The following is a 17,526-nucleotide window of genomic DNA, read 5'->3' on the forward strand; positions in this document are numbered from 1 at the left end:
TTCAGATTACCACTTGTTCCTATATATGGCACATGCACTTTCTGAGCAGCACTTCAAAACATATGAAGAAGGGGAAAATTGGGTCTCTGAATGGTTTGCCTCAAAACAAGAAAAGTTCTATTGGGACAGTATCCACAAATTACCTGAAAGAGGGGGGAAATGTGTAACTAGTGATGGACATTACTTTGAATAAAGCACTTTCGATGTTTCTCTTGAAATTATCGTGTTTTCCTTTATTACAAAATCCACCATTATTAACCGGTACACCTAGTATATTCTGTATCCTCGCTAAACTGACTTATTACTTTTATTTGCTTATTTGTCAGTTTGGGATTTTATAAATAGGAAATTATGTTATCTAGGGATAACAGTCATGTATATCTCTATGCTTTTGTTTTGTTGTTTTTTTCTTGTCTTATTCCATCAAGCTATAACCTCTAGTACAGTGTCCAATAGTAGTAGGGAGAGTAGACACACTTGCCTTTTTCCCAATCTTAGGAGGATGCATCTAGTTTTTCACTATGAAGTTGATACCTTATTGTGTCTCAATAGAAGAAGATTAAACTAAAATTCTAAAAATAATTTCTAATTTATAATGTCTAAAATAATATGATTTTGATATAATTTAGGAATATTCTCTTCAACATTTGGAAATATTATATCATTAAATTTGTGTTATGAAGTGAAAATACTAGTATATAAATGCACTGGATAAATGGAAACCAAATATGAAACATTTTCTTTCCCATTTTATTCTCTTTCCCCTTTTCTCTCAAAAGTAAAAAGTTTATCTATAAAATGTAGTGTTTGATGACCCAACAATATTTCTTGTGTCATGTTTTTTAAATAAATAGCTTTGTTTTGTTCAGGTTATTTAACTTACTCTTGCATGTATTAACTGATTCATTAAAAACAACAACTTTTTTGGGGGTCAATTGATTGAATGTGCCTAAGTATCAAATTCCATTACAAAAGAATAGGAGAAAGTGGGAGCAAAGAAGCTGAGCTACTTTCTCTTACTGAATTTATCTGAGTATGTAATGAGTACTTAGATTGGGAGGTTGAAAGATTTAAGGGAGAGTGGTATCCCGCACTCTGGTAAATAGAAGCTTTATAACTGCTTACTAGTTATTGGCTGTCAGCTAGTTACTTAACAGCTCTGAGTCTCATTTTGACTCTATCTTCTATCTACACTAATAAAAGAGAAACATGCAAATTAACCATCACTCCACTACGCCAAGCCATGCCCACCAGCCAATCAGAGCAAGTATGCAAATTAACCCATCAAAGATGGAAGGTAAATTTGCATATGCAGGTAGGGCAGGCACTGCCATGGCCCGCCCCTGGGGGTCTGGCTCTATCGGGGCCCGGGGAGGCCTGTCGGGCAGTGCCAGACGCTGCTGGCAAGGTACCAGCCCATCGGGGCTCTGGGAGGTGGGGTGGGCAGCGCCAGACACCACCCACGGGGTCTGGGTCCATCGCAGGCCCTGGGAGGGGCAGCGGCCTGCCTAGCCATGCCTTCAGGGCCCTGGGAACATCGCCACCCCGGGGAGGAGCTGCCAGGCCTGCTTAGCCACTCCCATGGGGCCCCCGTGAACATCGCCAACTGGGGGAGGTGAGGCTGGCCTGCCTAGCCACTCCTGTGGGGCCCTGAGAACATCGCAGGCATGGGGTTGCTGAGACCCAGACAGGTCCTCTGGCCACAGATTCACAGCTTCATGGAGACCAACTCTACCAGGCTGCCCGGTGGCCATGTGGCTGGCCACAGGGTGCCCGTTCAAGATGTGACACAGAGAGGAGGTGCAGGAGGAAATCCAGAGAATGGGATGTGGGGGTTCAAGACTCACTTCCTTTGGGCTTTGTCCTTCTTGGTCTTGGTTCTTTTCTTTCGGGCCTGGAGCCCAAGCACTGCAGGAGAGAGGGATGGATGAAGGCCGAATGTGGAAGAAGAGGCGCGAGGCCTGACTGAGGGGCTGCTTGAGTGGTGGCTCCAGGGTGAGTGCCACAGCTTTGGCAAAGCGGCTGGCCAGGAGACGGGTGTTCCATGGGGTGCCGAGCAGCACCTCTCTATCCTTCTACAGTGGTTCTCAACCTTTATAATGCTGTGGCCCTTTAATACAGTTCCTCATGTTGTGGTGACCCCCAACCATAAAATTATTTTTGTTGCTACTTCATAACTGTAATTTTGCTACTGTTAATGAATCGTAATGTAATCAGGCAGGCAGGAGAGCGGTTAGGAGCCAGCATTCTGGATTGTGAGAGGAATGTCCACCCGGGTGCCTGCGGGTGGCCCGAGGGAAGACAGCTTGGGTTCCGGGTGCCTGTGGGCGGCTGGAAAGAAGCAGCCCAGGTCCTGGGTGCCTGCAGGCGGCCAGAGGAGAGAAGCAGCCCTGGTCCCGGGTGCTGGAGGGAAGCCGGTGCCAGCAGCTGGGGGAAGGAAGGCCTACTCTTGCATGAATTTTCATGCATCGGGCCTCTAGTGTATAAAATAATGAGTTTAGTACTAGAGATACAGATAAGTTATGGTGAAAATTTATCACTTTAGTTGGGAGGGTCAAGGAATAGATATAAGATGACAACAAAGAGAAGATATAGTACTTGACCTGGTCCTTAAAGCCAGTCTTAAATAGAAATAACTCATCTTACTCAAATAAGTATTATAAATCTGATATGATAGCCAAAAGCTTCAATTTAATAGTGAAATAAATGGTTAAAAAAAAGCAATCAAATCATGTTATGATCTCAATTTATATAAAGCAAAACATATCCTAGTATTTTTATTAAGATAATAAAGTTGGTTGTAGAGTAGGGTAGTCATATTTCACCATTCATTGTGTTTGTAGTATCAACATTATATGATGTGATATAACATAGTTACTTGTTTATGTGGAAAGTTCTCATTTGAGGAATTTCATGCAGGATTTTTTTTCTTATTCTTTGTGTGTGGTTTTTAACTGCTGAACAATTAAGAAAGACCCAGATTTAGACTGGAAATTTATTGTGACATAAACTTACAAATATTGCTGTTGCAATATAAATAAAACACAGATGTAGAAAGTGAAAAGATCTTTATGCAAATAAAACTCTGGGTACTAGAAACAGAACATCTTAGACTGGATGAGTCTTAAAGCTATGGGTTTTTTGGCTGATCTACTGCCAAAGAAATGAGAGATTGATATTTAAATTTTATGCAAAGTTTCAAGGATAGTCTAAGCCTTGCTTTGGCAGAACAAAAGCAATAAAATCTGAGGAAAAGGCATTGAAACTTTTATAGGCTTTGATTTGCTAAATGTATGGAAAAAGCTTTGGAGTCTAACCAGATGAGCTCTCAGAATAACTTACTATTCTTCCTGGTGAATCTGGAATGGCCCACACTGCTTGGAGCCAGACTTATTTTTTAATTTTAATTTTAATTTTTGTGGTCATCTTTGGATTTCAGTTAGCTTGCTTATAGCATTCTGTGGAGTGACTAACTAAATGCTGATGCCTCTTTGATCTTGAACTCTAGTTTTACTCTGATCTATTTTTCCAGCTGCCTGCCCCAAAACTTCTACATCAATACTGAACAGAAGTCTGTACTTCCCCCAAAGTCTGTATCCCTTTTTAGTATTTTCTTAATTTTACTGTACCACTGTCTACTTGATTACCCAAACTGGAAACTTGCAGTTTGTTCTTGATGATTCATTTATTATTTATGCTGTCCTCTCTATCTGAAAGACTTTTCTCTAATTCTTAATCTGCGTGGCTATCAAATCCTTTAAGATATAGATAAAATCTCCTCTCTTCTGAGAAGCTTCCTCTCACTTCCAGACTGTGCTCCTAATAGCTTTTATTGCTGATGCTAACAAAGCATGGTTACCACATAATGTAATTGATAGTTTGTATGCCACTTTCCCTCCTGGATTTTTAGCTATTTTATTATTACTATTATTTTTATTACTACTTTTATCTTGGTTTCTTCAATACTTAATATGATGTCTGCCTTTGAAAAAATGGATATGTTGATAAAATGAATGTGTTTACCTATTGCTATAGTGACACCCTGGTACTGACTTCTATCTTGCATCAAGACTTGGTTCTTTTGGGGGTAACCATACTTCTTTCCCAAGCTGAAAAATCCCTAAATTTGAAAAAGAATAAACCTATAGATTGCTTGAGCCTCAAACAGGATAAATAAATCCAAGTAAAACTGTCAAATCACATAATAGTCAAACTCTAAAAACTAAAGAAAAAGAAAAAAGTCTTCAAAGGAACCAGAAAAAAAGCATTATTTAGAGGGAAAAAATTTGTATGATACAAGATTTATCATCAGAAGTCATGGAAAACAGAAGGCATTGCTTCAGCATTAAAGTGCTGGTAGAAAAGAACTGTCAACCCAGAATTCTATATTCAGTGAAAATGTCCTTGAGGAATGAAGTGAAAAATCAAGGCATTGCTTTTGGTGTCAGATTTTAAAAATCATCACCAAGACCGATGTCAGGGAGTTTACTGCCGATGTTTTCTTATAGGAGTTTTATAGTTTCAGATGTCTTTAATCCATTTTGAGTTAATTTTTGTATATGGTGTAAGATAGTGGTCCAGATTCATTCTTTTGCACATGACAGTCCTTTCCACATTATATACTCTTGGTTCCTTTATCATAAATTGATTGCTTATATATGTGTGGGCTTATTTCTGGGCTTTCTGTTCTGCTCCATGATCCATTTGTCTGTTTTTATACTAATACCACACTGTTTCAATTACTATAACTTTGTAATTCAGTTTAAAATCAGTGCCTGTGATGCCTCCAGCTTTGTTCTTCCCCTCAAGGTTATTTTGGCAATTCAGGGTCTTTTTTATTTATTTATTATTTATTATACCTTTATTGATCTCAGAGAGGCAGGGAGAGGGAGAGAGAAATAGAAACATCATTGATGAGAGAGAATCATTGATTGGCTGCTTCCTGCATGTCCCCTACTGGGGATCGAGCCTGCATCCCGGGCATGTGCCCTTGACTGGAATCGAACCCGGGATTCTTCAGTCCACAGGCTGACACTCTATCCACTGAGCCAAACTAGCTAGCATGGGTCTTTTTTAGTTCTATACAAATTTTAGGACTATTCTTTTTCTGTAAAAAATGTTATAAGAATTTTGATAGGAATTGCAGTGAATCTGTGTAATGTTTTGAATAGTATGGACATATTAACAATATTAATTTTTCTAATCCATGAGCATGGAATATATTTCCATTAATTTGTGTCTTCAATTTATTTTATTAATGTCATGTAGTTTTCAATATATAGGCCTTTTGTTTGAGCTAAATGTGGACTCATGGGGTGAACATACCACTATTTTCTGAAATAATTAAAATTTATGTTAAAAATTGTCTTTAATGATTATGTCAAATGGCTCATAAAAGATGTCAAAAATGTGGTCCTTTTTCCAGTGCAGTTAATTCAGCTGGGTCCCAGCTCCACACTCTTCTAGGTAGGAATGGTCTACCTGAGCTTGTCCTGTCCCTTTGGTGAAAACAGAATGAAAATCATTAGATTATGGACTTCCTAGTTCATAGGGACTTCCATCCTCCACACTTCAGGTCTGAAACTGAAAATCTCTGAGACATTTAAATGAATTTTAGTTGTCAATAATTTTTTTAAATTTAATAAATCTTTATTGTTCAGATTATTACAATCGTTCCTCTTTTTTCCACCCATAGCTCCCCTCCACCCGGTTCCCACCCCACCCTCTGCCCTAACCTCCCCCACCACTGTCCTCAACCATAGGTGTATGATTTTTTTCCAGTCTCTTCCTGCACTCCCCACACCCCTTGCCCCCTGAGAATTGTCAGTCCACTCCCTTTCTATGCCCCTGATTCTATTATATTCACCAGTTTATTCTGTTCATCAGATTTTTTTATTCACTTGATTTTTAGATTCACTTGTTGATAGATATGTATTTGTTGTCACTTTATTCATAATTTTTATCTTTACCTTTTTCTTCTTCTTCCTCTTCTTAAAGAATATCCTTTAGCATTTCATATAATACTGGTTTGGTGGTGATAAACTCCTTTAGTTTTTTCTTGTCTGTGAAGCTCTTTATCTGACCTTCAATTCTAAATGATAGCTTTGCTGGGTAGAGTAATATTGGTTGTAGGTTCTTGCTATTCATCACTTTGAATATTTCTTGCCACTCCCATCTGGCCTGCATAGTTTCTGTTGAGAAATCAGCTGACAATTGTATGTGTGCTCCCTTGTAGGTAACTAACCGTTTTTCTCTTGCTGCTTTTAATATCTCTCTTTGTCTTTTGCTCTTGGCATTTTAATTATGATGTGTCTTGGTGTGGTCCTCTTTGGATTCCTTTTGTTTGGGGTTCTGTGCGCTTCCTGGACTTGTAAGTCTATTTCTTTCACCAGGTGGGGGAAGTTTTCTGTCATTATTTCTTCAAATAGGTTTTCAGTATCTTGCTCTCTCTCTTCTTCTGGCACCCCCATAATTCTGATGTTGGTACGCTTGAAGTTGTCCCAGAGGCTCCTTACACAATCTTCATATTTTTGGATTCTTTTTTCTTTTTGTTTTTCTGGTTGAGTGTTTTTGGCTTCTTTGTATTTCAAATCTTTGACTTAATTCTTGAGATCCTCTAGTCTGCCGTTAGATCTCTGTATAATATTTTTTATTTCAGTCTGTGTATGCTTAATTTCTAGTTGGTCCGTTTTCATATCCTCTAGGGTTTCACTAAATTTATCGGCCTTTTCTAGAAAATTCTTGAAAAACCTTATAACCATGGTTTTGAACTCTATATCCAGTCGTTTGCTTTCCTCCATTTCTTTCATTTGTGATCTGTTTCTTTGTCTCTGCCTTTTTAGCTGCTTCCCTGAGTTGATAGAGTGGCTTTGTGTGCTAGGTATCCTATAGGGCCCAGTGGCTCAGCCTCCCCAGTTACCTGAGGTGGACACTCTTGGTGCACCCCTTTGTGGGCTGTGTGCACAGTCTTATTGTAGTTAAGCCTTGATTGTTGTTGGTATCACTGGGAGGAATTGACCTCCAGGCCAATTGGCTGTGAGGATCAGCTGTGTCTCTGCTGGGAGAACTTCTGTGCTGGAGACACCCTTATGAAACAAGACTTGCAAAAACCTCTGTGCTCAGCTTGGATGGGGCAGAGTCTCAGGGCAGAGCAGACAGCATTGGTTTCCCGTCAGCCCTGCCCTAATAGGCCCCTGTGTCTCAGTGTCCTGTAGTAATCGCTGCAAGCATCTCTGAGAGAAAGCTGCCCTCAAGTTCCACCCACTGCCAGACAGTCCAATTTCTCCCCGAATGAGTCTGGGTCCCCAGAGTCTCGCCCGGAACTGGAGTTCAGTGCAGTCAGGAGCTTTTGTCTCCCTCCCACTTGAGAAAGCCAGCCGCGTACTCAGTTTCCCACCCTCTTTGCACGTGTGTGCCTTGGTACCTCTGCCTTCTGCAGTTACTCTTAGTCTCAGTGTGTTTTTCTCTTTCCTGACAGTCCAGTTTCACCCTATATGAGTCTGGGTCCCCAGAGTCTCGCTCGGAACTGGAGTTCAGCGCAGTCAGGAACTTTTGTCTCCCTCCCGTTTGAGAAAGCCAGGCGTGCACTCAGTTGCCAGTCCTCTTCACATGCGTGTCTCAGTACCTCTGCCTCCTGCAGCTTCTGTGAGTCTCAATGTGCTTTTCTCTTTCCTTCTAGTTGTAGAATTTCCACTCAGCCAGCCTTCCTGTGGTTCTGGATGATGTCCGTTTTGTCTTTTAGTTGTAGTTTTGAAATTGTTGTGCAAGGCAGCAGTTTAGGTGTTTACCTATGCGGCCATCTTGGTTTCTCCCAGTTGTCAATAATTTTAAATTCTAGTTTCAGTAGTGTCTGTTGCTTAAGAATAGCTAAGACCCAGGTGTTCTAATTTCTTACCTTGGTGTAGCTGTCACTCAAATGTCAAAAGCTCATTATAAATGTCATAAACAAAATCAGTATTGAGTAAGGAAGATCATGATATTAACTAAATGTGTTGCATTTTTTGTGTGTGTGACTTGACATTGTGTTTGGTTACTGCTTGATATATTTTATTATAAAAATTGTGATTAATCATTTCTTACAGTGACACCTCACTATCTCTCAGAGTACAATTGTACCATTTAATTGTGATTTAGTTCTTTTTTTTTTTTTAAATAGTAGTCTGCAGATGTAGGTAGATAGTTAAGCTATGATGAAGTATTGAGGTTTCCCCTTCTGCCTCATCAGCCTGAAGATATTATTTTTTAAATTTATTTACTTGTTTTTCTGTACTCTCTCCTTCCCTGTCTATCATTGTGATTTCTGAAACATAGGTTCACTAAGATGCTATAGCTCAGAGAACACTGTTACTAAGAACATTCAAATAAAAAAAAAGCTGATTTCTTTCTAATGAATGTTAATATAGAAACACAATATTATACTTTACATCTTTGAATTGTGAGACAATGGTCATATGGATTAGCCAACACATTGGCATTTGAACTTCTTTTCATCATATGAGGTGAAAACTTTTTTTATCACACCACTTACCAGCTTCTAACCAGTCCTCATGATAAAGCCCAAGTCCCTCCAGATAACATGCCAAATCCTTTATGAGTTCACTTCTCTGTTCCTTTCTATCCTCAGTTGTCCTTACTCCACTAGGTGTTAGTCATACTGTAACAGCTTTATTGTTTTGGCTATGCCAGGCTTTCAGTTCTGCCATTGCCTTTGCTCATCTAGTTTCTTCTGTATTGAAGGTTCCATCCTTATTTACCTGATCATTTTCTATTGTCTTCCAGCTATGTGTCTATCTGCTCAGCACACTATGTTATAAGATCATTGGATATCTGTCTGTTCCATTAGAATGAAAGCTACTTGAGAGCAAAAGCAATATCTTATTTGATATTTGTATCTCCATTGCTTTGATCACACTTTTCCAATGCAAATGAGGGAACTTAGCCCAGCATTACATATATATATATATATATAAAAGGATGGATGATATAACAGCACCAAGCATCCCAATATAGCCCTGAGTTTTGACCCAATTATAATTTCCTAAAGTCCTAACTTTTTCATACTTGAAAAAAACTCCATCCCAGCTGTGTTTAACAAATTAAACTCTGCCTTCCTCCTCCCCTTCTAGGGGAATTAGAAAAATAATGTCTTGGTTGTTATTGTGTCAAGATTGAGGTTCAGATATGGGGGTTCCTATAACATGAGGACTGATAATTGTGTTTCTTTCTAATGAGCACAGGAGTGGGATTTTAGTTAAGAGCATCCCATTTTCATATCAGAGCCATTTCAGTGCTCTGTCCCTCATTTCATTAAACTGTTGACAATTGCTGATGGGATTACAGACAGTAGCTTTCTTTAAGGGAAATATTAGGCAGTTACAGGTAGATTTCTGACACACCATTACAAAATGCTTCCTGTTAGCAGGTAGTGGGAAGAGAAATGGATGTGAATCTATTAGTATCAGAATTACATGTCAAAAAGCTAGAGCAGAGTTCAATTTATTTCTGCAATAATAAACAAGTCAGAAATTGACTTGACAATTACTTCTACTTCAACTACTTGTTTTTTTCTGAGATGAACATTCCAATATAAAATCAACTTGTATGGATACCTTTTAGTAAATAACAGCCTATGTGAATTAAGATTATCCAATAGGAGCTAAAATTAAACCATTTCATAGGTGGGAATGAATATTTTATAGTTCTCTCTGATAAAGAATATAAAGTTACAAAATTTGTGATGAAATAATAAAATGTTGGATGAAGATTTAGAGGGTATAAATTCTACTCCTATTTTTCCTATATACTAATTATGTGACTTTGAACAAGTTATAACTACTTGAGTTTTCAATTTACTCAATTGTATAAACTAATGATGATAACCACTATAATTTATTGAATCTCTAAAATGGGCTTTATCTATAATGTGTTCATCATAAATATGTCATTGCATCTTCACAATACACTAATCACTAACTTTATTCCCATTTAACAGATAAAGAAAATGATGTTCAGAAAGCTTAACTAACTTGCTCAAGGCCACGTAGAATATAAAAGGCAGAGCAGAACAAAATCCCACATCTTTTGTTCTTCCGTGTCTTTATTCTGTTTTTCTTCTCTCCTCTCCTTTTATTTAATATCACTGCTATCTTGCAGAGTTACAGAAATGAACTGATGAATTTAAAAGAGCTTTTGTGGCATACAAATTTTAGGCATTGTTACTTTTACTTATACACCTTGGTATCACTAAGTTGGAATGGAGTTGTTTTCTGTTAATGTTGAGTGGAAAAACACTACAAAACTTTTTGAAGGCTTATACAGATTTAAAAGTTAATTTTTAATTTTTCCTGGATGGTAATTTTTTTCCTACTAAGGCTACAAAGTTATATTCGATACGGTTATTTATTTATAATATTTATACTTATATTCTTTCTCTACATCTATTTTCATATATTTTCAGGATAAATCTGCATATGTTAAGGAGAATAGAAAGCTTCCTTAGTAATATCTGAATATATAGTTTGTAAAGTGCTTTTGCATGCATTATATTATTTGTTTTTCAGATATAGTTTTTTTATTTGATAGTTGTGAAATAAGTATCTTTACTTCTATTTTACAAGTAACAGAACTGAAGTGTAGAGAGGCTTGCCTAAGTTCACAAAGCATGTTTGTGGTAGAGGTCAAGAACTCAGGACATATTATTACAAGTATGGGGTGCTTCCTAATGTATCAAAAATGAGTTTTTGAGGCAGCTATAATATTGTGGTTACTCCTACATGCTTTTGAGTTAAGCATCCTGAGTTCAAATTCTGACTCATTTGTATATCCTTAGACAAATTAAAGAATTGGCCCAATAATTGGGACAATTAAATACCAAACCTGGTAACTCCAGTTTCACACCTATAAAATTGAGGATAATAATATTTATTTTGTAGGTTGTTGTGAGTTTTGAATGAGTGAAACATTAGCATAATGACTAATACTTAACAAGCACTCAATAAACTTTAGCTGTTTTTTTGCTCACTAGTTTAGTATTATAAGTTGTGGTCACATGATTAATTCTATAGATCATTTTTGTAAGTTATTTAAAGTTTCAATTTATTAATTCAATGAACATCCCTGAAATGCTTCTGATGTGCTGTATATTTTCTAGGCATGAAGGGGTATATATAATAGAGTTCCTACTCTCAGGGAGCTAATTTTGTTTTTTCAAGAATAAAATTAAGACACAAATGAATGAAAAGGCAAATTTCATTGACTTCTATAGACACCTGACTTTAGAAAAGTATGTGTTAATTTAACTTGCTTCTAAACTTTGGGTTTTTATTGTCATTGTTAAAAATATTTTACTTAAAGAATTATACATTTATGGGAGAGTATCTTTTTAGAAATCCTATAACAAAAATGAAAGATGCAAATGAAATTCATTGTTTAATAGATTGAGATCTATTTAACATGCAAATAGATTTCCTTGGTCTGTTTTTAAAAAAATGCAGGAGAGAGAATCTTTTCAATTGTAATACATACATTATTGATTATAATGATATCTGGAAATTTATTAAGTGTTTACCATGTGCCAAGCATTATACTAGGTGTTTTATAGATACTATAAATTCTCACAAACACTATAAGTACTACTATTCCTCTTTAATAAATGTAGCAACTGAGGCTCAAAGAAGTGACATAACTTTATGGAATTGGGCTTCATGCCCAGTGCTGTTTGTCTCCAAAATCTGTTAGACTTGGAAAAAATATGAACAATTGAATCTCATTTTTAAGCTTGAGTTTTTCTTTATTGTATTTAATTCTATTAGTTTTTCCCCCCTCATTATCTACTATATTGTTACCTGTGTGGTAACCATAATGCTTACATGTAACAACCTTTATTTATATTAGTCTCTTAAGTTGATAACATCTTAAATTTAAACACATTCTAAAGCTCTACATTTTTACTCTCCCTACACGTTTGGTTTTTGATAACACATTTTACATATTTTTATGTTGTGTATTCCTTAACTAGTTGTTATAGTTATTGTTCTTTTTACTAATTTTGTCTTTTAACCTTTATATCCTATATAATAAAAGGCTAATATGCAAATAGACTGAATGGCAGAACAACCAGTCGCTATGAGGCACACTGACCACCAGGGGGCAGACGCTCAATACAGAAGCTGCCCCATGGTGGTCAGTGCACTCCCACAGGGGGAGCGCTGCTCAGCCAGAAGCTGGGCTCATGCCTGGTGAGCCCAACAGCGGTGGCGGGAGCCTCACCCGCCTCTGCAGCAGCGCTAAGGATGTCCGACTGCTGGTTTAGGCCTGCTCCCTGCAGGAAGTGGTCCTAAGCCATCAGTTGGAGATCCCCTGAGGGCTCCTGGACTGTGAGAGGGCACAGGCCGGGCTGATGGACCCCCATACCCCGAGAGTGCATGAATTTCATGCACCGGGCCTCTAGTTAACTTTATAAAATTATTAGTCCACTCTCTTTACTATGTATTTACCTGGTGAGATTTATACTTTCAAATGTTTTCTTGTTACTAATTAGCACCCTTTCTTTTTAGCTTAAAGGAAGTCCCTTTAATGTTTCTTGTGAGGCTACTTTAGTGGTAATGAACTCCTTTAGCTTCTGCTTGTCTGGAGAAGTCTTTATCTCTCCTTCAGTTCAGAATAATTTTGCCTGATAGAATATTTGTGTTTAGAACTTTTTTTATTTTAGCACTTTGAATATATGATGCTGCTCCCTTCTGGCCTGCAAAATTTTTGCTGAAACATAATCTGATAGCCATATGAGGGTTCCCTTGTACCCAACAAGTTGTTTTTCTCTTGTTGCTTTTAAGATTCTCACTTTGTCCTTAAATTTTGACATTTAAATAAATGTTTCTTGGTATGGTTCTCCTTGGTTCATCTTATTTGTAACTCTCTAGGCTTTCTCAACCTTGTTGTCTGTTTCCTTCCCTAGTTTTGATGTAAGAATGTCCAAAATGTAGATAATTTTTACAAAATTTTATTGAGCCAAACAGAGATTATACCTGGGAGCAGTATCTTAACAGAAAGAGAAAAATACTTTTCAGAATGGCAGTTTTCAGCTTCTTTTATGCATTTTGAACTAGAGAAGAAGGATAAGGAAGATTATATGAGATAGCAAAGCAAGGATTGGATTTCAGGATAGTTAACAGGATTACGTATCTCTTTAGGGTGATTTTGTTTCTGAAAAGAGACATTTCAGAGGTGTGTTAATGTAGATACACAGGAAAACTGGGCAGGGCTTGTTTAAGGTAAAGGTAAAACTTATACTAAAGAGTATATTCCTGGGGCGTGACTGCCTATCATAATCTGCCCAGTTAGCAATTTATGGTCAGATCACCTTGTATCAAGACTATATTAAGAATTTTTCTCAACATGACTAATCATCAGGGAAATGCAAATCAAAACCACAATGAGGTATCACCTCACACTTTTTAGAAAGGCTATTATCAAAAAGGCAAGTAGTAAGAATTATTGGTGAGAATGTACAGAAAAGGGATTCTGGTAGGCAGAATCTTATTTTTTAAATTTAATTTGATGATGTTTTTATTTAATATTGATGTACTTGGGTTAAAATTTACTCTTTTGTTATTTGTTTTTTAATTATCCTTATTAGATCTAGTCTGTCCTCAGTTTTGCCTCTTTTTATGCCTCCTTTTGATAAACTGAGTAATTTTTATGATTTCATTTGTCTCCTTTGTTAAATTATTAGCTGTAACTCTTTGTTTTATTATTTTAGTGGTTGCTTTATGCTTTACACTATACATTTTAATTATCACAGTCTGTCATCCAATAATACTATATACCTTCATGTATATTATAAGAACCTTATAATAGTAAGGTTGTACCCGTCACTCCTGCCTTTGTGGATATTGTTATACATTTTATTTCTACATTTTATAATATCTTCAATGCATTGTTATGTGTTTTGCTTTAAACACTCAATAATCTTTTAAAGAAATTTAATAAGAAAATGTCTTTTATACTTACCTGTATATTTACCATTTTAGTGTTCCTCATTCTTTCATTTAGATCCAGATTTTTATCTATTATAAATTTTCTTCTTCCTGAAGAACTTTCTTTTACATTTTGTATAGTACACGTCTGTTGGCGCTGAAGTATTTCATCATGCATATGTCTGATAAAGTCTTTTAGAAAGACAATTAGAAATATACAGGGTGGGGGAAAAGTAGATTTACATTTATGAGTACATGAAACATAGAGTTTATTCTTACAATATTATTTATTAAATGTTGTATTATTTTCCATATGAACAACTGTAAACCTAGTTTTGCCCACTCTGGATATAGAATTCTAGGTTGAAGTTTTTAGAACTTCTTAGATTTGTAGATTTATTGTTTTATCACAATTGTATGATGATTTCAGGCAATATTTCTTTAAATATTTCTTCTATCCCCTTCCATTTCTTTTGTGGTCTCTATTTACCTGTTTATTAGGCCACTTAAAGTTGTTCCATAGTTCACTGATACTCTATTCCTTTTTTTTTTTTCAGTCTTTATTTTTTCTCTCTGTGTAATTTGGGTTATTTCTCTTACTAATTCTTTAAGACCACTAATCTTTCCAACTGCATTGTATAATCTGCCTTAACACTATCTAGTGTACTTTTTAAGAATCTCAAACATTGTACTTTTTATTTTTAACATTCTGACTTAGTTTATTGTTTTTAAATCATTCATACCACCTCTTAGTGTGCACAATCTTCGCTCTAGTTTCTTGAGCACATGGAATGCAGTTAACTTTTTATGTCTTTATGCATTATTATCATCTGCATCATTTCAGTTTTAATCAACTGATTTTTTTTCTCCTCATTGTGGGACATATTCTCTTGCTTCTTTGTGTACCTGGTACTTTTTTTTTTTTTTTAATCTAATGCCAGACTTTTTGAATTCCATTTTTTGGGTGCTAGATGTTTTTGCATTCTTATAGATATTTTTGAGCTTTGTTCTGGGATGCAGTGACTTGAAAATAAACATTTGTCATTTCAGATCTTTCTTATAAACTTTTAAGTTTTATCAGCGGCATTTATTCTTGAACTCTTTCTCATTATTGAGATAAAACTTTGCTGAACACTCCAATACGCCATGAATTATGAGGTTTTCTGCTCAGGCTTATGAGGATAGGAACTATTCCTTGCCCTGTGAAAATACAAAATTTTTACCATTTAATCCTTTTGTTTGTACCTTCTGGATAGTTTCAGATGAAAACTCAAGAGGAACCGTTTGCAGATAGTGAAAGCTCTATTTCTCTGTAGCTCTCTTCTTTCCTGTACTCTGCCTATGAATTCTAGCTACCTTGGCTTTCCTGAGCTCTCAGCTTCCTTTCAATTTATGAGACTATTGGGATATTTCAGGGTTTCCTTCTTCTTCTGCTGTATCCTGGAAACTTTAGGCTGTAGAGTGGAACAGTTGTAGAGTCTATTTTTCTTGTTTCTTGTTGGTTCGGATTGCTGTCCTTTGTTGTCTAATTTTCAATGCCTTTAAAACTGTTGTTTTATATATTTTGCCTTTTTCACATTGTTTCAAGCAAGGAGATAAAATCTAGTCCCTCCTCTTCTGTCTTTATTGGTAGAAGATATCCTCCCAACTCTTAAATTTTAAAGCTTTTTTTTTTCCCCTCTCAGACATATTCATATATTACTGCTAATATGGTTAATATTGTGGGAAACCAACATTATAAGGCAAATCATACTCCACTTGCTCCTTTCTGTTTTTCTTTCTTAAAAAATTCTAGTATGATAAAGTAAATTCTATATGATAAAGTAAACAAAGAAAGATAATTTGTGTTGATCTTGTTTATCATTTAAAATGCATCTATGGAAGAAATGTTCTAATACATCCTAGAAGCATCTAAGTAGAAAGAATAAGTACAGTGATGGACATTTAGGTTCCATTACAGTTGGAAACATGAGAAAGAAGTGCTTTGGGCTCATGTGATAAGTTTTCATTTTTATATTTTGACTTCCTCACATTTACTGATAGCTTATTTCATTTTGTGGTGATAAAGTTAGAGAATGCTCATATAGACCCCCAAATTATTTAGCAATATGGATTCATGGTAATCCAAGGCTATTATAGTAGTCTGCACAAAATAACATTCTAAAAGTGAAAAATAAAATGTGAAGACATTAACTTGATTCAACAATTGTTTTCACTTAAATATCTCCCCCCCACCCCCAACCTTTTTTTTTGCCCTAGTCTTATTAAACTTTACTATCCAGCAATCTCTGGATTTTTTTTTTTACTGGTAGTCAAAAGGAAATTGTTTATATAATAACAATAGCAATACCAACAACCACCAAAATAAAGCAAAATTAGTGTAATTTATTGAGTAGCACCTCAAGGATTGTCTTAAGGGCACTTTATAATATGCTATATAATTTAATTCTCACATAAAGTTCTAAAATACATCTTATTTGTTATATGAGGGAACAAGTTCAGAGGCTTGTCACTTGTCCTAGGTTACCTGTTTAGAGTTAGAATCAGACCTGAAAAAGGGGTTAGAGTATATGATTACAAAGCACTTATTTTTTTATGATGTTACACTGGGTTTTAATAATAACAGATAATTTTTTAATGTATATGAAATTGAAGCAATCATTTAAGGTTATCTGAAGCCAAATAGTAGTTTTTAGATCATCTGCATTTGTGCTCCATGACTCTTATTTTTATCATTCATAAAATAGTGGTTGTACTACATCACAGGTTGATAAAAAGATTGCATAAGGCAGGGTATGCAAAAGAACTCGACAAGCTCTAAAGCAATGTAGAAAATGCAAAGCAGTGCTGCTGTTATTATGTCCTGCAATATGCACTGTATTATACACAAAGATTATGACATCTTCCCCTCAGAAAAAGGGAAGAGAATGTGAAAAATTCTCTACCAAAAAGAAGTTATATGTAAGAGGTGAATGTAAAGGTTTTAATCTTCTCTCTCATTATGAAAACATATCTCTCCTAAAACTTTTTTGGAGATCTCCCTTGGGCAATAGGCAAATCCTGGGAGTAAATTCATGGAAAGAGACCACCTAGTAGAACATGATACTGTATGATCCTTTCTGAAGCAGTCTGCTTTTCCATCTTTACAATGTCAGCTGTTTTAAGTTTCTGCTACATAAAAAAAGGACATTTTCATAAGTCGGATAGGAGGTACAGTAGCAAGAACTGCATACAAAACTGCTAAGAAGCACTAAGTAAAGCAACTTGCTGAGGCAGAAAGATCTGAAGATCGTACACCCTCTCAGCTGTGGTGTGATAGCTCCTGCTTACCTTAAAGAGACTGTTCAGCTGTCTCAACTGCCCTGAGTTTCTTCTGCAGAGGGAACTTGCAGTTGGTGCTGTCTTTTCAGAACATGTTTATTGCAGTTGTGTTTATTTCATTGTTTAAGTTTCTATCACCTTGGCAACAGTGTTCTATTATAAGAATAACACCTGAACCTTAACAAAAGCTACAGTGAAGTGAGTTATCTAATGAGTAAAGCTTCATTCTGTT

The 17,526-nt window shown here is 36.0% G+C and overlaps 1 protein-coding gene across 6 annotated transcripts in view; it reads left to right on the forward strand.

Annotated features, from left to right (window-relative positions):
• Window positions 1-17,526, forward strand: part of AGBL4 (AGBL carboxypeptidase 4) — a 1,107,854-nt gene that overhangs the window by 174,734 nt on the left and 915,594 nt on the right. The window contains exon 1 of one of the 6 annotated variants that reach the window (XM_080656980.1): window positions 7,585-7,644. The exons of the other annotated variants lie outside the window; for them this stretch is intronic. Within the exon in view, the coding sequence (XP_080513106.1) occupies window positions 7,609-7,644 (36 nt within the window). The 5' untranslated portion in view covers window positions 7,585-7,608. Of the gene's footprint in view, window positions 1-7,584; window positions 7,645-17,526 lie in introns of those variants that run through there. 6 annotated transcript variants of the gene reach the window in all.

Source organism: Plecotus auritus (assembly GCF_963455305.1).
Source record: "Plecotus auritus genome assembly, chromosome: 2".
Taxonomy (NCBI): domain Eukaryota; kingdom Metazoa; phylum Chordata; class Mammalia; order Chiroptera; family Vespertilionidae; genus Plecotus; species Plecotus auritus.